This window comes from Harmonia axyridis, chromosome 2, assembly GCF_914767665.1.
Source record: "Harmonia axyridis chromosome 2, icHarAxyr1.1, whole genome shotgun sequence".
In the NCBI taxonomy this organism is placed as follows: Eukaryota; Metazoa; Arthropoda; class Insecta; order Coleoptera; family Coccinellidae; genus Harmonia; species Harmonia axyridis.
The window spans coordinates 5,469,823-5,493,428 of record NC_059502.1 but is presented as its reverse complement, the minus strand read 5'-3'; the positions used below and the strand labels follow the sequence as shown (position 1 = coordinate 5,493,428).

General features: G+C 34.8%; 1 protein-coding gene across 6 annotated transcripts in view; it reads left to right on the top strand.

The window, feature by feature from the left end:
* The first annotated feature begins 2,341 nt into the window (after positions 1-2,341).
* LOC123672494 (adenylate cyclase type 2) overlaps positions 2,342-23,606 on the top strand; it is a 150,986-nt gene continuing 129,721 nt past the window's right edge. For 2 of the 6 annotated variants that reach the window (XM_045606599.1, XM_045606598.1), the window contains exons 1-2: positions 11,750-11,981; positions 12,034-12,093. In XM_045606599.1, coding sequence (XP_045462555.1) covers positions 12,081-12,093 — 13 coding nt within the window. In that variant the 5' untranslated portion in view covers positions 11,750-11,981; positions 12,034-12,080. Of the gene's footprint in view, positions 2,511-11,749; positions 12,094-23,606 lie in introns of those variants that run through there. The other 4 variants (XM_045606597.1, XM_045606596.1, XM_045606594.1 and 1 more) reach the window with 3 other exon arrangements.

The following is a 23,606-nucleotide window of genomic DNA, read 5'->3' as shown; positions in this document are numbered from 1 at the left end:
ACGTTATTTTAGATGAATTTTGTTATACATATACGAAAACTTTGCTTATAATTTCAGAGTTTACCTACATTGTGAAATGTGTAGAATTGAAAACAGATTGAAAAAAAACTTTCCGTTCATTGATCAGACTCAGAGCAATTGTAGGTATATGTACCAAATTGAATTCAAATTCTTCAAATTTTTTGAGCAAAAATCAAAGAAAAAAAAACAATATTCCACGAAAATTTGACAATACCTGATCTTTCAAATTTTTTCCATAAAAAATAGTGTTTCATCAATACACGAAACTCATTTTCATCTATTTTTCTAACAACAACAAATGCAGCGCCACTTTACCTGCAATATTTCGATCCAGAATTCCACCCCAGACTTGACAATAAAGGTCCGAAATTTTGGTACTCATCTTTTGGAATCTTGTTACTAATGAGAAAAAAAAATTGGTATGACATTGGTGGTGCTATCTGTGCGCCAGGCACGGTACTTGTTGCTTGACGTCTCAAAACTTTTTTATTTCAAAGATTTGGGTATTTTATCAGATAGTGAAACCTTACGGTATTTTTCATTCCAGCAAATTATACAGTATTTTGATTAATGTACCTTCACATGTCATATATGACGCAAATAATTATGTCTTACTCAAGTAGAAAACATTTCTTGATGTAGTTCGATTAAAACTGACGCACTTATCAAATGAACCGAAGGATTTGATAATAGCTAAATTGCCATTAATTCATATAAATAAGTATAATTAAACATGAATTATTTACTGGTGGACTCGAGGCACATTCTTCAGAAGCCGATAAATTCTTGTGAGATTTGTAACTGACAATCTCCATTGAGCCCGAGTGCTTTTGAATTGGACAATGTCATGATGTAAAAATATTCAATTCCAAATAAATTACTATTAGGCCAACTTCAATGGGTTACGTCATCACTTAAGACGTTCAATTTGTCCATTAGATATCGTCGAATGACTTCGAGAATAAGGAGACAGTAAAAAGTATGAGCCTATTCTTTTGAAATTGAAGAATTAGGTGTTTTCGCTCAAACTATCCAAAAAATTTGTTTCCATGAAATTTTTGACAGTAGACATTTTTAAACCAAGTTGAAACATAATGAATTTTTGAGATTTTGATCGAATTTTCATTATTATTACTGATTTTAATCATCGTACATACCTCAAGATTTGAAATTTTCAGAATGCATCGATAATAGGCCAAATCTGGACATTGTTTTAGGGTACATAGTCATTTGAAATCTTGATTTTGAAGGAAAACTTCTACCAATCTGAATCGAAGATCTATTTAGCTCACAAATCTACCTTGTCTACAAATTTACCTTATTATTAATCTGATACACAGATCTACCTCATGCACAAATCTACCTTACTAATCTGATTCACAGATCTACCTAGCCCACTAATCTACTTTATCCACAAATTTACATTATTAACCTGGCTCACAGATCTACCTTGCCCACAAATTTACCTTACCAATCTGACGCACAGATCTACCTAGCGAACTAATCTACTTTGTCGACAAATCTATCTCACTAATCTGACCAACAGATCTACCTCTTCGCCAAATCTAGTAGATCTGTGGGGTGAGATAAGTAAGGTAGATTTGTGGATAAGAAAGTTGATTTGTTCTATCTCACTAATCTGACCAACAGATTTATGTAGGTACCTCACGTATCTACATTGCCCATAAATGTAGTAGATCTGTGGGCTAGGTTAGTAAGGCAGCTTTTTGGATTTTTATGACCCACAGATCTATCTAGCCCACATATATACCTCGTAGAAAAATCTATTAGATCTGTGGGGCAGATTATTAAGGTAGTAAACCTTATTAGTACACAGATCTAATACGTGATTTGAAGGTAAAGAAACAGATTCAGATTATGGACTGAATTGTTTAGAATTTGTCTGTTTTTGCTTGGAGGTAATAAAGGCCAAGATGCTGGAATATTCAATTTTTGTATTGTGCTGATTTTTGGCTAAAGGAAGCAGAATTTCGTGAATTTGAATAAATAGAAGAAATGTTTCCAATCATCGTAATGTAATAGATACACGAGAAATCACTCTTTTGAGAAGGGACACCCTGTAATTGAAGAAGCCGAAATTGAGATCTTACGTTCAAGATCGAAGTGGATAACAATGAACAACGGTCAAAGTGTAACAACTGAACTGCATCCCACTCAACAACCTATTCCATCTAATCTATAAATAACCTTGTGATAGGTTCTTGTATTTTTCTCTTTGAATTACATCACTGTCACACGATCTTCAGTTCCTGCTCGCCCAACCAATAGAAATAAACGTGTACGTCTGATAAACACAAATCACCAGTTGCTGCGAAACCGGCGTCGCTTTTGCAGCGTCCTGAACATCGCGACGCTAACACGGAGGTTTGTATATATCGGAGCTTTGCGCGTCTGAAGTTCCGTTTTGTTTTTTTTTTCGATGAAGTACTAGGAGGATTTTGCTAAGATGGGAGGAGATAGTGACGAAGGTGGGTGTTTACCGCATAGGTTGGGTCAGAAGTAATTTTTAAATTAATTAAATTAATATAATTTAAATTACCTATATAGTTTTTATAAAAAAAAACTGTAGCTACACAAGAGACAACAAAATGGACATTTTTCTACAAGGGAAAAATTCAAGGTTTAATTTATTTAAATTAAATAACTATTAATTATCTTGAATGTCAACACATGTATAATTAACATAATTGCAGTCTCAAGTGCCAAAGAAAATACTGAAATTGTGTTGGAGCATCAGAAAAAATAAGAAGAATATGTAATCAATTTAAAAAAAAAACTTACAATTCGGAGTGTAGATCGAGCAAGAAAAATTATCAGAGATCATCAGTATGCAATATAATTCAAATTCAATGATGTATTTAGATCAATTGATTTTAAGTGCATAAGAATATTGTGTTTTCTTCAAGCGATTCATTTTTAGTTACATACGTGAAAAATTCAATAGTGTATACATTCTGAAAATGAACTTTTCAGGTAAAAGTTCAAAATAATTGAATTTTTTCACGTTATGTATTCTGAGTCACGAAATTATTCATAAATTTATATTCATGTAATTTCCTCGCATGATCCATCATGATATCAAGAGAACAGAAAAATGTGATAATTTCAACATAGGTAATGTCATTTATCACCTTTCAACAAATGCCATTATCAACAAATCATTTAAGCAGAATATTCACATTGAATCTATCTTAACATAGGCATTTGCAAAATTTTCAAAAAAATCAGTCCTTTTTCGAAAGATATTGTATGTTTCAGAGAATTAACAGTACTTGATTATTTTTTCCCATGTGAAAGCTGCATATTTGAAAAATAAAATAGAAAACCATGCAGTTTTTCATTATTCAATTTTTGGATTCTTTGCATACCAAAATGTGAAAAATTGTGAAAATTTTAGTGGGTGTTACAATTTTTTTTCCTTGAACGCTACCAAAGGCCATAAAAATATGTTAGTGGTATAATAATTGCTTGCTTCATGATAGGAGATAAGTTTTAAGTTGCAAGCATATTAAAGTGAATTAGTGGAGGTGTTGGAAATCAGATATTAGCCCATTTATTCTGAAAATAAAGTTTACAGGTAAAGTTCGAGATAATTAAAATGTATTACAATGTGTTTCTCTAGTAAAGAAGGTTTTCTTGCACCTCAGTGTCAAAAATTGTTTTAAAACCTATTTCTTTAACAATAAAACGATTCCCATTGGAGAGTTGACTAGAAATATCTATTTTCAATGATGTTTACAACTCAAGAAAGCTACATGCTAGGAAATTCTGGGAAAAATCATCTTTATCTCTCTGAGAAATCTGAAGATTTGCAATTTTTGCAACACTGGTTGTGTTAATCGAATATTCCCCATTATAAACGTTGTAAAATTCCAACAAAGGCTCATTATTTCTAAACCAGATTATTTTCTCCGTCTAAATTTACTCTAATAACTCAATTCATTCAGAAAAACATGATTCAAACTCAACACAATACTTCGTTATTTCAATGGCTTCATATTCTCTATGTTCATTCAACGAGAGAATATAATTAATATAATACAACTCTTGTTTCTGAAATTTACTATTGTTTATTTACATTCCGAACGCTTCAAATCCAATCAATAAAATTTTTTATTTAGGTCGATTATATTGAATAATATAGGCTCATTTTTGAAAAGTTCTCGGCTGGCAATTGTGAAACTGATGGAAAAATTTGAGCTGTTTGGATAAGTTAGTGATGTGAGGAATAGAAACCGTGTTATCTATGACATATAGCCGCAAATGTGAGATTTAATCATGGAAAATTTCAAAAAGGAGATGATTTTCTTAATAAAAATGGAATGTTGCAAACCCTTTCATTGCCATGCCTGGGTTGTCCAAAGATATCCGCTTTTACCATCGCCAAACTAAATTTAATTGACTGCATTCTCTTCAATTATGCATAGAGCCAGGACTTAGTCGAATGACATCCTAATCCCTTAGAATGGATTTTAAGTCGAGAGTTTTTAATTACTCAACCACGTTCTAGAAAAAGTTCATTTATTTCCATCAAAAGAAGAGCATCCTTGGAAATTGCATTCAATGCTTCGAGCTCAGTGGAAGAAATAGATTGAATATTCCGGGTATTTTTCAAATGGAGCAAAAAAATGAAGAGGGGTATTCATAAAATTTTCCCCATCAAGCTGCTTACCTTTAAAATGAGAGAAAAAATGATGTTTTTGTTGAATATCTTCAATATGGAACAATTTAAAAGAATTAAGTTTGGTTACTAAATGTATTTTCCCTCGTATTTTCCTCTGTATTTCCGATTTCGAAATTTTATCATAAAGAGGTGGAAAAATCAACCTGTATAATATTGCTCAGCAGGGATTTTCCATGTTTCAAATTGAAAATTTGATTGAAGAAGAATATGAAATTTTTTGTATTTTGAAAAGGTTTTTAAATCACAAGATCTTGGAGGCCAATTCACAGGTCCAAAACGTGAAATTAGGCGGTCACCAAACGTGTCTTTCAATAAATCGATTGTGGCACGAGCTGTGTGACATGTTGCGCCGTCTTGTTGGAACCACAGCTCCTGGACATCATGGTTGTTCAATTGAGGAATGGAAAAGTTAGTAATCATGACTCTATACCGATCACCATTGACTGTAAAGTTCTGGCCATCATCGTTTTTGAAGAAGTACGGACCAATGATTCCACCAGCCCATAAAGCGCACCAAACAGTCAGTTTTTCTGGATGTAACGGTGTTTCGACATACACTTGAGGATTAGCTTCACTCCAAATGCGGCAGTTTGTTTGTTGTCGTAGCCATTCAATCAGAAGTGCGCTTCATCGCTAAAAAAAATAAAATGGACGTAGTGCGCGATACGTATTCCGCACAGAACAATTATTTTCGAAATAAAATTGCACTATTTGCAAGCAATTTTCAGGCGTGAGTCTACTCATGATGAATTGCCAAACCAAACTGAGAATAAATCACTTGACAGCTGTTAAATCGGTCGCCATCTTGAACAGTAATGCCAACTTAAAGTTATATACCTCGATAAAAAAACACCCGTTACTTTTTTCTCAAATTATATCTCAAAATTATACTCTCCTAGCATTTCGTCGAAGAACCACATCCCAAAACTTTTTGAATCAATTTTGAAACATTTCGTACAGAGAAAATTGTAAGTATCACAAGCTGCTCCATATAATTCATAAAAGAAATTGAGAACTCCCCAAAATAGGATTTTCAAAATTTGTCCTAGCTTAAACTATTATAAATAAAAAACTATTGGTTGATTTTTGTATATTTTTTGTGTAGAAATCTGGCCTTGAAGTGTAAAACTAATTAATGGTAATTGCAATGAATACTATGATATCAGTTTCTTCGGGAGTTATTCCACAATCATCATTTAAAAAAATATTCGAAATTCTTGATATATCGTTAACAACTTCTTCATCTATGAGGTACTAATTGATTGAAAAATACTCGACATATTCGGACACTGATTGGCATTGAATGAATATTTATGGTCTTGTGTTGAACGTCTATAAATTATTTCCTTAATAACTTGCTTACTTTCCAGTTATAAGAAGACTTCTTGTCTTCTGTCCAAAGGCCACATAAATCAATATACCTATAATCGCGGAACAATTTTATATTGACCTTGAGCTAACATTCTTCAAACACTATCATTGCCAAAAATTTTTTGGTGTCACATAAGGATGACGAAACATGTTCATATAAAGCGATCTCCGAAAAAACTATTAAATATTTTTTGTATACTACCAGTTGTCTTGCCAGAAAGTAAGCTTTTTTATCTTTATTGAAAAAAATATTAAGAACATGTCTTTACCATAATTCAATTTCAATTGACTCTCATGCAACACTGTTTATTTTCAGTTGAAGTCATTACCATAAGAGTTGAACTGAAAAGTTCGTAGGTTGTCATAGAAAAATTTTTATATACATGAAATTTGTTTTTATTATTCCATATAGTTGCATTCGAGGGCGATACAACGACTATAGCGCTCATACAATTCTCGATAGCAATTTTACAGTAAGATTTGTCTTTAGCCTCAAAAAAGGCCTCAGTTTCGGCGATAACCTCTTCATTGGCGCTAAATATCTATTCAGCGAGCATTCTTTTGGGGTCTAAGGACAAGAAAAAGTCACTGGGAGCTAGATCTGGTGAATACAGTGGCTGCAAATGCAATTCGAAGCCCAATTCATGCAATTTGGTCATCGTTTTCATTGATTTGTGACATGGTGCATTGTCTTGATGAAACAGCAATTTATTGCATTGGATAACGATCGCCTGGGATTGTTTCAGTCGGTTTTAACAACTTATAATACACCACGCCGAGCTGGTCCCACCAAATACTGAGCATGACCTTGGAACCGTGAATATTCGGTTCGGTCGTCGACGTAGAAGCATAGCCGGGATATCCTTATGATTTTCTACGCTTGGGATTATCGTAATGAACCCATTTTTCTTCTTCAGTCACAATGCGATGCAGAATTCCCTTCCGTCTTTAACTTTGCAAGCTTTTCACAAGCAAACAAACGCTGTTTAACATCTCTCTGCTTCACCTCGTACGGCACCCAATTTCCTTGTTTCTGAATTATTCCCATGACTTTCAGGCGTTTTGAAATGGCTTGTTGCATCACTCCCAATGATCCTGCAAATTCTTGTTGCGTTTGACTCTGTTGGCTCGTAAGCTGACATGTTCAATCGAGAATAACTTTATGATGCAGACACAAATCGAATAATATTTTGATGGTGTTATGTTTACAAATACCTAATCTTATTGTATGACATCTACGATCTACGAAGCAAAGTTGTACACCTTATAGTAATTTTTGTTGTAATTGTTTTTCTGTATTCATTCATGTGATAATTAATTATTCAAAACAAATCTGGATACTAAAAATTATCCTGGCGTTCTGATTCGACAAAATCATGATTCCCTCTTGTTTTAATGACACACAGAATAAAGAATGATTCTACAAGTTCAACAACTTGATGTCCCACTTTATATCCTCATTGTTGCCAAAAAAAAATCCTCACACCGCAATCATAAATGTGTTTCAATCTCCAAGAGTGTGTGCGTGCCGAGCTTTTCTATAAAATTAACATTGTTGGGCAATTTAATAGTTTACGTCCTAATAAAAATGAGTTATTTTCATTTGGCGTCCTTAACCGCTGAAAGACTTATGTTATGTATTCAAATTCTTGAGCAAATGAAAGTCAAACACTTGCTGTAATTGCTCTGTTTCGTTCATATGAATATTTTGGCGACAAGAATTAGTGAATTTAGTGAAGTTCGATGCATAGGAGTTTGATAGACCAGCTTATAATGACTATCCTCTAGTTAATAATGAATGTCGTATTACTTGAGCAAATACGTGCATAATGAATACTCTACACAATTCTTGATGAGGATTTATGTAATCTCAAATAACAAACAGTAAATAACAATTAAAAGAATATCGAAGTTGAATGTCGTACATATTTTTCAATGAATGTTTATGCAGTCAAAAAAATGATCAAATAACAGATAAAAGCTGTCCAACTTTAAAGATAACAGAGTATTGGCATGATCTAACCTTATGAAAAGATCGCTATTAAGGAGTAACCAAACTTATGCCAAAATCGCATATAAATATATAGGGTGTTTTTTTTCGAGGTATATAACTTCAAGTTGGCATTACTGTTCATAATGGCCACCGATTTGACAGCTGTCAAGTGATTTATTCTCAGTTTGGTTTGGCAATTCATCATGAATAGACTCACGCCTGAACAACGCTTGAAAATAGTGCAATTTATTTCGAAAATAATGGTTCTGTGCGGAATACGTATCGCGTTTTTTTTTGTTTAGCGATGAAGCGCACTTCTGGTTGAATGGCTACGTCAACAAATAAAACTGCCGCATTTGGAGTGAAGCTAATCCTCAACTGTATGTCGAAACACCGTTACGTCCAGAAAAACTGACTGTTTGCGCTTTATGGGCTGGTGGAATCATTGGTTCGTACTTCTTCAAAAACGATGATGGCCAGAACGTTACAGTCAATGGTGATCGGTATAGAGCCATGATTACTATCTTTTTCATTCCTGAATTGAACAACCATGATGTCCAGGAGCTGTGGTTCCAACAAGACGGCGCAACATGTCGCACAGCTCGTGCCACAATCGATTTATTGAAAGATACGTTTGGTGATCCCTAATTTCACGTTTTGGATCTGTGAATTGGCCTCCAAGATCTTGTGATTTAACACCGCTAGACTACTTTCTGTGGAGCTATGTTAAGCCATTGGTCTATGCGGATAAGCCACAAACCCTTGACCATTTGGAAGACAACATTCGCCGTGTTATTGCCGATATACGGCCACAAATGTTGGAAGAAGTCATCGAAAATTGGACGTCCAGAATGGACTACATCCGAGCCCGTCGTGGCGGTCATATGCCAGAAATCATATTTAAAATGTAATGCCACAGAATTATCTTGCGGATAAATAAAATTCATGTCAATCGAATAATCCATCGTTGTTTTATTGCATTTTAAAGTTCTATACCTCTAAAAAAAAACACCCTTTACATCCATATGCATTATTGTTTGCACATTTTTGTTTTCATCAATTCAAAATCAGTTCCTAGGCATAAATCCTTATAGACACATCTTAAGTTATCGATTCATGCGAATTTGGTTACATTTTAATTGTTTTGAATCCCGTTCAAGGAGAACCATGTTGCTACAGCAGCTACAGTTGTTGCTGCTGCTCTTCTTTTTATTGCTGTTATTTTTCCAGCTACTGTATTGATAACGATACGTCTTAATATTGTAGATATCTAATGCGAGGAACAGAGATTAAGGCCAATAAGTAAAATAATAATAATTTCCCTCCCAATATCACTTTGAGAGAAGGGCTTACATGTAGGCTTGTTCGAAATTATTCGATCTAGCAGAATCTCGGCTGCGAACTTTGAATATGATGCAGATACCAGGGGGAAGATTTGAAGAGGTAGATGATCTACTCTCCTCTTGGTTTCAATTGGATTTTCACTATTTGTGGAAGGCAAGAGGGGAAACATTGTCGCTTTCATTTTGACATTCGGCATTCTTTATGCGTTCCTTTTGAACACATTAATGTTATATCTCAAGATACTGATTTACCAGCACTGCATATGTATATACAGATGTGTGGTGCAGTTGGCGCATGGACGAACAAACGCTCAAAAGCTCCCAACTTCACTTGATTGTTTTCCTCCTCATTTTTTTCTTGTTTATTGAAGTTATTCTATCTAAATCTTCGAGTGTAGCAATATTTCATCGAAACTTCAGTTCCACTTCGCCAGAAAGTGTAGCCTGGTCATAAACTACTATATTTTGTACGAAAATCTTAATCGTGGGATAAGCCGTGAACAGAGATGTCCTATAAGTGTAATAAATGAGGCGGCGCTGGTCGGAATATTAGGTTATTAATATCTTTTATTTATTTTATTCATCTCATGTAGCCAAGTGCTCCAATTAAACACACTATTTTCGGTTCCAGAGAACGTATGGTATCGTGAAAATGTGTTCGAATTTAATTTTTTTTTTTTGGTGACCGAAAATCAGGCTGAAGCGGAGATTTATTGGTTTTTTTGTCGGTTGGCTATGGAAGAAAGATGAGAAACAACTGATATTCGGGAATATTTTTGAGATATAATGTTGAATATTGAATCAATTAAACTGAAAATTCAGAAATATGGTTTTTTGTTCATCATTTCAGACTAATTGTGAAAATTTCTCAAAAATCATTATCACTACCTTAAAATTTCAAGAAAAAATTAGAACAGCTATTGAGTAAACAGGATGTTTTGAATCTATATGTGGCAGAAGATTCAACATCACTTCACTCCTGAGCCAAAAAGATCGTCAGATGAGTTGAAAACAGTCAGTAAAACAGTAAGTAAAATTGATCAAAATCTTAGCTGGCAATACGTATTTTGGGAAGTACATGGCATTATTTATTGACTATCTTGACAAAGATCAAACCATCAACAGTGGATATTACATAACGTTATTGAATCGATTGAGAGAAAAAATTGAGTGAAAACGTACTCAAATGAAGACGAAAAAACAACAACAAACAAAACTGTCGAATTTTGAGTGAAGCTAATCCTCAAGTATATGTCGAAACACCGTTACATCCAGAAAAACTGACTGTTTGGTGCGCTTTATGGGCTGGTGGAATCATTGGTCCGTACTTCTTCAAAAACGATGATGGCCAGAACGTTACAGTCAATGGTGATCGGTATAGAGCCATGATTACTAACTTTTTCATTCCTCAATTGAACAACCATGATGTCCAGGAGCTGTGGTTCCAACAAGACGGCGCAACATGTCACACAGCTCGTGCCACAATCGATTTATTGAAAGACACGTTTGGTGACCGCCTAATTTCACCATTTGGACCTGTGAATTGGCCTCCAAGATCTTGTGATTTAACACCGCTAGACTACTTTCTGTGGGGCTATACAAAGTCATTGGTCTATGCGGATAAGCCACAAACCCTTCACCATTTGGAAGACATTATTCGCCGTGTTATTACCGATATACGGCTACAAATGTTGGAAAAAGTCATCGAAAATTGGACGTCCAGATTGGACTACATCCGAGCCAGCCGTGGCGGTCATATGCCAGAAATCATATTTAAAATGTAATGCCACAAGATTATCTTGCGGATAAATGAAATTCATGTCAATCGAATAATCCATCGTTGTTTTATTGCAATTTGAAGTTCTATAGCTCTAAAAAAACACCCTTTACTCATATCCACTACTTCTGGAGGTGTCTATGTATACGAATACAGTCGACTTTTGAGAAAAACTATGGTCAGGAAATTTCAATGAAAGGTAACTGATTCCTCAATTTCAGTTACTTCAGATGGGTACTTTTTCAATTTTCAGAAATTCGAATTGATTTTTCTTCTGTGTCTCATTCCATAGACTTCCTAGGAGTTATTTAAGAGAAAATGCAGTTTTCAACGAAGTGTTTATATTTATGTGCTGACGCCAATGCAACTGAGTCAAAGGTTATCTAGTAATTGTTAGAATGGAAATATTCCAGTTGTAACGAAAACTACTACGAATATTATCTCAATGCACTTGACTGCCTTAACTTCTACATATTCGAAAAAAACTATATCTTCATACTACATATTTATTTACTTCAGATTTTAGTGTTTTCTTAGTTCTCTTAGATGTCAGAAATCTATATTCCCCAGTACATTTTGTGTGTGTGTGTGTGTGTGTGTGTGATATTCTGCAATTAATTCTGTATGTTCTACATAGTACGAACCGTGAAACATCTTAAAGTTCAAGTGCAAGATGAAAGTTTAACAAACTCCTCGAACTTCCTACTTTAACGATACCTGATTCTTACAAAAAAAAACTTCATGAAACTGTGAACTTCAACACAACCATAGGTGCCAATTTAATGTGCATTTAATATTCTATTTATCATAACAATGCTCGTAGGTATATCCAAACACTTCCGTTCAGAGATCATTACATGTTTAGGAACCATGAATGGTAACTGTACGTATTATTATTATTATTTGTTTTTAATTGTCTATATGAAATGAAAACGTGCTCTAGTAAATTATTTCGTTTTTAGGGAGCTGGGTCCTCTTCTTACATTATTGAATTAAAAGATTCTATTTGCTTCTTGACACAAATGTTGACATCTTAAAGGATATTTCTCAAAAGCTTAACAGATTTCTTTCTTCTTATAAAGGGTGTTTTTTTTCGAGGTATATAACTTTAAGTTTGCATTACTGTTCAAGATGGCCACCGATTTATCAGCTGTTGAGTGATTTATTCTCAGTTTGGTTTGGCAATTCATCATGAATAGACACATGTCTGAACAACGCTTGCAAATAGTGCAATTTTATTTCGAAAATAATAGTTCTGTGCGGAATACGTATCGCGCACTACGCCCATTTTATTTTGTTTAGCGATGAAGCGCACTTCTGGTTGAATGGCTATGTCGACAAACAAAACTGCCGCATTTGGAGTGAAGCTTATCCTCAAGTGTATGTCGAAACACCGTTACATCCAGAAAAACTGACAGTTTGGTGCGCTTTATGGGCTGGTGGAATCATTGGTCCGTACTTCTTCAAAAACGATGATGGCCAGAACGTTACAGTCAATGGTGATCGGTAAAGAGCCATGATTACTAACTTTTTCATTCCTAAATTGAACAATCATGATGTTCAGAAGCTGTGGTTCCAACAAGACGGCGCAACATGTCACACAGCTCGTGCCACAATCGATTTATTGAAAGACACGTTTGGTGACCGCCTAATTTCACGTTTTGGACCTGTAAATTGGCCTCCAAGATCTTGTGATTTAACACCGCTAGACTACTTTCTGTGGGGCTATGTAAAGTCATTGGTCTATACGGATAAGCCACAAACCCTTGACCATTTGGAAGACAACATTCGCCGTGTTATTGCTGATATACGGCCACAAATATTGGAAAAAGTCATCGAAAATTGGACGTCCAGATTGGACTATATCCGAGCCAGCCGTGGCGGTCATATGTCAGAAACCATATTTAAAATGTAATGACTCAAGATAAATAAATCTCATGTCAATCGAATAATTAATTCATCGTTGTTTTATTGCAATTTAAAGTTCTATAGCTCTAAAAAAACACCCATCCCAGAATACTGATGCCATAACCTTGCCAGCTGACTGTTGTGTTTTTCCTCGCTTTGGATTCGGTTAATCGTGTGAAGTTCACTCAGCTGACTGTCGATTGGACTCCGGAGTGAAATGATGGAGCCATGTTTCTTCCATTGTCACATATCGACGCAAAAATTCAGGTTTATTGTACTTGAAGGGTTTATCTTTTTTTTACAACGGCTATATATCCTCGATAACTTTCACAAATTCCATCTTTAAGATCTTGAATCGATTGTGGTGCATTGGCTAAGACCTTATCTTCCAACGTGGCAGCAATGAAAAACTCTGAAGGTGTGAAATCTCAACATCTCGGTGGCCAAGGAAAAACCTATGGGAAAACAATCTCAAGCTGATAAAAAAAGGGAAATATCGAAACATGTTTCGACATTCGAATCCTTTATACTCCGATAAATTTAATTCTTCTCAGTAGTACCAACATAATGAGGAAAAACCGGAAATAATTGTTCGCTTGCATAGAATCAATTTGGCGGATAGCTTATCAAGAATACCTTTCAATGCCACATTTTACCTCCATTATTTCCCAATAATAAAATGTTGATACATCATGAATGCTCACATTAATGACTAAAAGCACAATGGAAAGTCACTCGGTCTCAGCAATTTCTTAGATATTCCTGAATAGGACTGATTACACGTTTTGGCATGAATGTTTGATAATCGACAACAGACTGAAATGAAATCGAGCTTCTCGATATTGAATTCGTGTAAACCCCTCTTTTGTGCAAATTTGAAGGGTGGAGGAGAGGCTTTGTATAGATATAATTGAACGCGAAATTATTGTGGGGTTCAAGAATTAGGAGAATTGGTGCTCTTCTTCTTGTCGCGTGCAAATTCTATTCAAAGATTTATTATTTGGATTTCTCACGCAATATAGCATTGTCATTGAAAAAAATTAGAAATGGTTTTAATGAATAGATTAGGATTTATTATTTTCAGGTGGGATATTCAAAATGCAATCAAGAACGAATTTTGCAATTTAGCGAAATCTTCGCCGAACGAATATTTTGAATTCTTCGTTTCCATAGTTGTACAGGGTGGGCAAATAAGCGAGGTAAGCGGCTATATCTCAGGATCCACTCATCGTAGAGACTTGCGGTAAAAATTTGTAACACTAAAGTGTACAAGAAAACACACAGGAAATTGTTTTGAAGTTCATATCTCTACCGCTAGGGGGCGTAATAGCTTCGTCGAGTAAAAAAATGAATTTTACTCGAAAATGTTTCATATAAAGTTGAAGAAAAAATATCATCACTGTAATCCTTGGAAAATTCTCTATCTTTTTGAAATGTCGCTTTCGAATTTACGATATCAAATAATGGTAAAGAAAAAGGGAGAAATCTGACTGATTGAAATACCTGTAACTTCAGTTTGGCTCAACATTTTTGGGCAAATTAGATCTCGTCTGAAAGATAATATCTTGTTGATTGAGGACAAAATTAACTCATGATAAATTTGTTTTAGCTGCTTTGATAGGGGACGCTAAGTCAGAAGTTCATTGTTTTGTTCATTTTACTCCGAAATTTCAAATGTAATGATTTTTTCAACAGAAACAGAAGTACTATCCAATTTGCATGAAAAAACCTGACGGTCGCAAAGCAATAGTGTCAGGCGTTCTGGAGTTATGGCCGAAAGAAGATATTCTTCAACTAATTCAATGAAAAACAGAAATCCCATCTGTTTCAGTCCGAACCTAAAGACACAATTTGGTTTTTCATTGCATCAGTTGAAGAATATATTCTTTCGGCCATAACTCCAGAACGCCTGTAATCTTTGGATATTTAATATTTTTCAAGCCGAACGAAATTATGAATCCTTCTGTAAAATTAACAGTGTTTTTCTATGAGAAATAATTCAGGAGGGTTCTTCATATCACTCACTTTCCATTGCTGAGATGCTATTTAGAGGATCAAACGCCGTCTCAAACATCAGACTGGATTTTACGCTTGGTTATCGCTAAAAGGTAATTATCGTTCTCCATTTGTTAGCACTCTGAAGTTGTTTATTGTTGCGTGCTTAATACATGGGTATTCAAAGCCCTTGGATTAACCGAACGAATTCGGTTTTCAGTTAAACTTCTTGCCAAGTATTCAAAACTTTATAATAACTTGGTGGAGTGAATCTCTTTGATAGTTTATTTCCACTGGAGATTATTATAACACAAATCTTCACGAAACTTTCTTGAAATTCATCTTGGGATTTGTCGCGAATTTCTTCTTGTATTAATAACTATACGTAGTAAAGCTTATGAATAATCAGAACAAAATAGATCAATAATAATAATAATAAATCCATTTATTGTTAAGTCTCGTTTTATCCTTTTATTTCGTAGAGTGTTTCAAGTTAAGACAACAGATAAGCCCCGTAAACTTTAAATATTTCAGGAAAGAAGGAAAAATTGATCATTGAAAGACTCCTTGAACCCTCTGATTCTTCTCTGTTCTTACGCTCTGGCATATGAATGCTCTGTACCTATTTTTCAGAAGAGCTCATCATTGCTTTGATTTTTTTCTCGATAACGATAGCAGATGCATGAAAATTACAACGAACAAAAAATTCATTAATAAAATATAAAATTCATTTAATATGTTAGATTCCATCAGCGGCGTACTACAAAAAATTTTATGGTACGAAAATGATGTTGACCTTTGAATGATCTATGAAGAAAAAATTAAAAAAATCTTGAAAATAACGCTCTATGGTTCGGTAATGAAGCGTTTGCGTAGAAAAGAAAAGTCTCATTTTGGCCTGAAAAATACGCCAGTGAAATCTTGTTACTGAATTTGGAATGACCTTGTATAAATGCCTCCATCGTGGACTAAATCGGTGCAGAAAAGTTCCTTCTACAAATTCCAACAGGGAATGTACACAATTCATCTTGTCATTCCCGATTTATTCATAAGAGTTCCCGTATTACTTGAAAATTGCTTTCGCCTAAATGGAACACGAAAATATTAATTTCAATTTTCAATGGCAGAACATTAGGTATTATAAATTTCTTAATACCTCGGAATGAAAATCTGATTTATTTGAGTTCTTGGCAATCGTTTCTTCCAGGTAATTTTGTTCGGTCCTTACATAATTAATTTTTGTTTATGGACATGGAAATCAATTTGGGAAAAATCAGGATTTTCATTCTATAATGTAAAATTGATATTTATTTGGATATTTTCGACATATCAAAGAAATGTATCATCTGATATCAATTTAGAATTTGTCAGCACCGAATATATAAAAAAAATTGAAATGCACATAATTGAGATCAGGATCTTTGCCTATTGAGACCTTAGAGTACGAGACGATCTTTCTGTAATTACTCCTTTAGAATTTGCACAAATGAATGATAATAGTTAAGTTCAACAGCCTATATGTATGAAGGATTTTGAGATACAAAAATTTTACCTGGAAAATTTTCTTATTTTAAGGAGAACTTTCAATTCAATAAGTTATGCCCCGGAATTTTGAATCAGCTTATATATACACGAAACATTTCAACTCTGTTGGATCTGTTGTCACTGAAATAATTTTTTCCGATATTTTCTTGAATTTCCTGTGAGACTGATGACACGAAATTTTGCCCTGAGCTTGGTATAATTATTTTTATACAGGATCATATTTTTTAATTTTAGACAGAAAATTACAACTTGATTACAGAGTCATCTGAGACGATTCGTAAAAATTGTTCATAAGTTTTGCCGTGGAATATGAATTTTCAATAAAGAACATGGGTCCTATTTGAAATTCCAGAGTTAAGGTTCATACTCCTCAACATTTAAGTAGACTTCTCCCTCAAAAGCATTATTCTTTTCTTCGAAACATTTGTCCGTCAGAATCAGATGTTTCCTCTTTGAGATTGTTGACTCATTCAATTTCAACTTACAAAAATCGTTCGATACCTATACTTGCAAAATTTCAACTCCTTTGCATTTTACAATCGGTTTCAAATTGAAACCGATAAAAAATTGAATTCCGATCATCCAGATGCAAAAATCCAATTACTATCTTCATTAAACAGCTTTCATCTAGTGTAATTAGAAACTTTTGAGACGGACTTGCTTTGCGAATAATTCCGGTTTGATTTTCTCAATTCATCAGTTCGAAACGTTCAAAATGTGAGTATTTATTTCTCTTTCCTACGCTTTCGTGACAGAGAAATAATCACGCGAAGTTTTCGGGGAGGGGCTGCTAATTAAAATTTTATGCCGTTTACTGCATTGGCTTTGGCGTAGACCACATGGTGTTGCGAAGAAAAGCCGCAGTTTCAGCTAAAACACTGGTTGTTTACGCACTTGAACGCTCCTCTATCTTTTCATAGCCTTTTCTGTGGAAAGATTCGTTTTTGCTCTTGAAATAGGCTTCAAACTCGACAGTCACTTGTTCATTAGAGCCAAATTGCAATCTCCAAAATGAGACTTGAAGACAGAAGAGAATATAATTGTTTGAAACAGAATATGAATAGTGCGAAAACAATAGATCTTCAAACAACAAGTGCATGCGATTATAAATTCATTTTCAATGAAGTGGCTGTGTAAATAGTGTATTTTAATACTAATATTGCACCCTTAGAATATGAAACTATTAAGCATCTTGTTTACCATTTCAACATAGTTTTAAGCTTTATCTTTGCCTAGAAAATTTTCTATAACTGTAACATATGATGTTCAAGCTTCTCGTTCAACTTGATTCATTGAATTTATGAAGGCAGGATCCTTAATGAATTGTCTTATTTGTGGTCCCTGCTTTGAGTTTTTCTGTGCTCAACTGATGTATTTTTACCCCTATATATCCTCCTGAGTCCCGACATAATATTAAAGGTGATATAAAGGTGATATTTGGGATTTCGGTTCATTTAACACTGAAAACGTCACAAAATTTTTTTGAAAAATTTTATTCAAGGGGAAGTACAAAAAAAATAATGTCCAATGAGATGGACATCAGGACGATATCATTATAGATTATTATGCAAATGAAAATTTCTGAAGCAATTATTGCTACCTGTCAAGCACAAAAATAGGGTACATTTCTCACAATAAAATTTAGTTTTCAATTTGCAACCTGGATTTTTACATCTGACTGCGTTCTTGAGTTCACTCGCCACAATTGGTAGATGTAGATTTTTCCCTTTTGAAGCAGATGGGGAGGAAACTTGCGAAACTGACATGTGGAAACTGTTTCTGGTTATTATTGATGGTAAATCATTTTCAGTGGCACTCTCCAGGTTCGCAATTTCAAATAGATAATTTGCATAAGAAATCTTGAAATCGAGAAATTTCGAAATTTCTGCAGATCTGTCACCTAACGAATCTTGTACAAGCGGTCGAGCGTTTTTCTTGAGGTGTGACATTGTTATCGATCACTACTTTCAGATTATTCCTAATCAAGAAATATCGATCCCTGGTCATTGCAGTAGCTATTGCACTTACTTTAGTTGTTTTTGCCCAGTACATTCTTACTTGGGGATATTTCAAACATGACATCAAAATTGTACCTAATAGCTATAAACTTTTTAATTTCTGGTAATATCAGATTCATTGATTTTCCCTTCTCTTCCAAAAATTTCACATTCGTGCAATCACAAATATTCTGGAGAATCTCATCATCCAGATACATTTTTAAATAGTCCTGAACTTTCCAATCTCTGCGAGATTCGACGTTGTCAACAGGTTCTTCAAACACGAAGTTTGGTGGAATAAAGTTTTTCAATATTTTCCAATTCATGCGGTTTCTGTTATAAACCCGTTCAGTAGTTATCCTTTCTCTAATCACACTTAGCGGCTCGTCATCAGAATCTTCTTCAGACAAAATGTCCTCAGGAGCGTCCTCAATTTCCTGGATATCTTGCTGAATCTCGAAATCAACTTCATCATTAGAAAAATCATCTAATTCTAAGTCTGAACAGTCGGCATCCAGAAGTTGTTCGATTTTTTCATCGTCTACTCCAAATCTCAGTCGTTTTTTCGTCCCGAAAATCGCTGAAAGAGAAATTATCGTTATGTGCAAAAAGTTTGAGTATGACCTACTGTCCAACTGGATGGACAGGTACAAAAATAGTCATTTTTTGTTCAATAACACTTGTAGTAAAAAAAAAATGATTTGATTACATTCTTAGAATACTAATGCAGTGACACAAACAAACATCACACATAAAATAGGAAAAAATCAATACTTACAGTCAATAGTTGTAGGACGAAAGGCGGCCATCATGAACAAAATTTTCATGAACAAATAACAGCGCACTGTGGCATAACAGCAAAACAGCTGGGCATGCAACGCGTTCGTAAATTCATCCAATACGTTGGACCGAAGGATTTACTGTCGTAAATTCACTACAATATTAATAATACGCTTGAATCTGGATGTCCAACATATTGGACATCGGGACTCAGGAGGATATGCAAAACATGACCCATTCTTATCAAGAGCCTTTACAAATTGCTTCATTGAGCCCAACTTCATAGGTACCTGATAGGCAATGGTTCCACTATTTATAGATTTAGCTGAAATTTACTCAATTACAGACCGACAATTAAACCATTGTAAAGGGTGTTTTTTTAGAGAAATAGAACTAAAAATTGCAATAAAACAACGATGGATTATTCGATTGACATGAATTTTATTTATCCGAAAAATAATCTTGTGGCATTACATTTTAGATATGATTTTTGGCATATGACCGCCACGGCTGGCAAGGATGTAGTCCAATCTGGACGTCCAATTTTCGATGACTTTTTCCAACATTTGTGGCCGTATATCGGCAATAACACGGCGAATGTTGTCTTCCAAATGGTCAAGGGTTTGTGGCTTATCCGCATAGACCAATGACTTAATATAGCCCCACAGAAAGTATTCTAGCTGTGTTAAATCACAAGATCTTGGAGGCCAATTCACAAGTCCAAAACGTGAAATTAGGCGGTCACCAAACGTGTCTTTCAATAAATCGATTGTGGCACGAGCGGTTGCGCCGTCTTGTTGGAACCACAGCTCCTGGACATCATGGTTGTTCAATTCAGGAATGAAAAAGTTAGTAATCATGGCTCTTTACCGATCACCATTGACTGTAACGTTCTGGCCATCATCTTTTTCGAAGAAGTACGGACCACCAGCCCATAAAGCGCACCAAACAGTCAGTTTTTCTGGATGTAATGTTGTTTCGACATACACTTGAGGATTAGATTCACTCCACATGCGGCAGTTTTGTTTGTTGACGTAGCCATTTAACCAGAAGTTCGCTTCATCGCTAAACAAAATAAAATGGATGTAGTGCGCGATACGTATTCCACACAGAACCATTATTTTCGGAATAAAATTGCACTATTTGCAAGCGTTGTTCAGGCGTGAGTCTATTCATGATGAATTGCCAAACCAAACTGAGAATAAATCAGTTGACAGCTGTTAAATCGGTCGCCATCTTGAACAGAAATGCCAACTTAAAGTTATATCCTCGAAAAAAAACACCCGTTAATTATTTTATCCCATTTTGACGTAAAAAGACGACAATATTCAACCCATGGTAACAAGGTAAGTTGACGTTTATCCACTGAGTGAATTAAAATTTTTTTAATTCACTAGTGGAATAAAATGTTCACCACTCACTTTCTGAAAATTATTCTTTTCACACACAATGCACGTAAAAATCATTTTAAAGTATGTTTATTAAAATTTATCAAAAATTCTACATTAACAGTCATTTCTATCATTAAAGTAAAAATTAGAATTATTAAGATTTTGAAAATGGAACTGGAAACAGTGGAAACCTGCACCTCCTCCAAAGGAAACACGCTCAATCGTTATAGCACATGTGTTTGAGGACTTCTCAGGCCCTACTGGAATATGCATTTCTGCATCAGGAACTCCGGTTTTTGTGATCCCACCAAGTATTTGTTCAGAAATATTCATTTTGTTTTGTAGTGAATCTTCAATATATCCTTCTGCAACAGAACTTGAGCGCCATCCACCATGTCTTTTCAAAACTGTCAAATCTGCCCCAGAATTTGCGAGTAGGGTTGCAGAAGTACGCCTGAAACTGTGCCCTGTATATTGTTCAGCATCAGAAAGGCCCAAATACTTCACAATAGTAACGGGCATTTTCGAAAATGTATTCACACCTACAGGCTAGACGGTACATTTTCATTTTTATAATTTATAAATAGTCGCTTGTGATCAACTTTGCTTGGCCTCAAGTTCCTATACTTGCGGAATATATCGAGTGCAGCAACCTTATTTGTACCATTGACCACAGTGAACACTCTTTTCTTATAAGTTTTCGTATCTGGAATCTGAATAACCAATACGCGGCCCCGATCTTCCACGTTATCTACGGTCATAGTCACCAGCTCGCCGATTCTACACCCTCCAGCAACACCCATAATAAAAACTACCTTTATCAATAAATATTGCTCATCAGGAGCGGCATCTAAAAAGTATTCAAACTCCTCTCTTGTGAATACCTTCGACTTCTTTGCTACGTATCCCCTGGAATGTTGCTTCAAAAAGGCGGTGACTTGGTGAAATTTGCCGATGTCTATTTTTTCTTTCAGAGCCAACATTTTCTTAAGTTGCGAATAGTAGGACCATAAAGACGACGACTTAACTTTCTTGGATTGTTCGGAAATATACGCCAAAATTATCTTTTCGTTGAACCTTTGGCTTTTTTATTATTTCTCCAGGCACAAAATGCCGTATATTGCTTTTCGTACAATATTTTTGATTTTAATGGAATTACTGCTTCTGCTGCCTCATTTGCTTCTTGTATAATGCACTCAGGAACTACAACCTCGTCGCCACCGCTCAACATTTTTTCGAAATAAAAATTCTTTGACGGTTCTATAATTTTCATTGACACTTGCAAACAATTAATTACATAGTGCCCTAGCAACCATCGATCGAAGGGAAATCTCGTTATGAATTTGAATTATACCTAATATTTCCTCTAAAAAGTATTCATTATTTGAAATTTCATCAAAATGGGATAAAATTTTGTATACGACACGTGAGTTAAAAATGTTTATTCACTCGAAGAAATTAACCCACTCACCCTACGGGCTCGTGGGTTAAACTTTCTTCTCATGTATAAACATTCATTTAACTCACTTGTTGTATAAATAACTATTACTCCAATAAATTAATATACTGAATGAAACCCACATTGGTAGATAAGTTGATGTATCTAAAAAATTAGAGCTGATAGAGAAAAACGGATTGCATGTACAGATTAAGCGTCCCAAATATAGTTGAAATCAGCTCTAATATCCCAGGCACCAAAAAAAAAAAAAATTTATTTTTGTTGCCCTGATGTGTAATCATTCAAAATTATTCCAAAACGATCCGAGTAATAGGTTGGCGATTGCTTTGGAATTGCTACCAGATATTCGATTAGGGCGGGAACGCAATTTGCCTCGATGATTCGCAGAAAAGTTTCCGAATAAAATTTCGAATTAACTGTACGAGTGAGTTTGGAGAGTTCCTCTGGATCAAAGCCAGCCAGGCACCTGTTGGTTGTTTGTTATGGATACTTAACCGAAGTTCAAGATGTTCCATTATTTAGACTGAATTCGTTCTCAGAAACGATATTAAATTCTGAAAGATATGAGAGGTTTTTGGCGAATTCTTGTGGGTTTTCGAGAAGTTGCATTCGGATTAAAAATTCTTTTTTATCCAGTTTGAATATTGCAGACATTTTCGGTGAGATACAGAGAATGGCTGAGTACGGTTAAAACACAGGGCCGTTGAAATAAAGTGGATATCTCACAAACATTGTGCTATACAGCGAAGGTGCCACACAATCATTGAAACAATCGCAATTTGGCAGAAAATGTTTCATTAAGAAGTGATCACAATACGCTCTATTAGTGATGACGTCACACACCGCCATTTTAGTTCTCCTGTCAGTGTTCGGAATCCAAACAAACAAATTGTCATTCAAATTAGTACGGTGTCGTTGAAGAAATTGGCTTATTTTGAAAAAAAAAAGATTATTTAAGCATCTATTTTACTATAAATTGATATACAGAAGGCACGAGATTAATGCCAGTAAGTTCGAACTTGAAGTTCAACTAATAAACACGGCTTTTTACAAAACCTGGGGAATGATACAGAATTCAAACTTACTGGTATTAACCTCGTGCCTTCTGTCTATCAATTAATACTGAAATCGTTCCTCAAATACTCTTATTTATGAAAATAAGCCAATTCCTTCAACGACACCGTACTAATTTGAATGACAATTTATTTGTTTGGATTCCGAACACTGACAGGAGAACCAAAAATGGCGGTGTGTGACGTCACACTAATAGAGCGTATTGTCCACCAAGATCTTGTGATATAACACCTTTAGAATTTTTCTT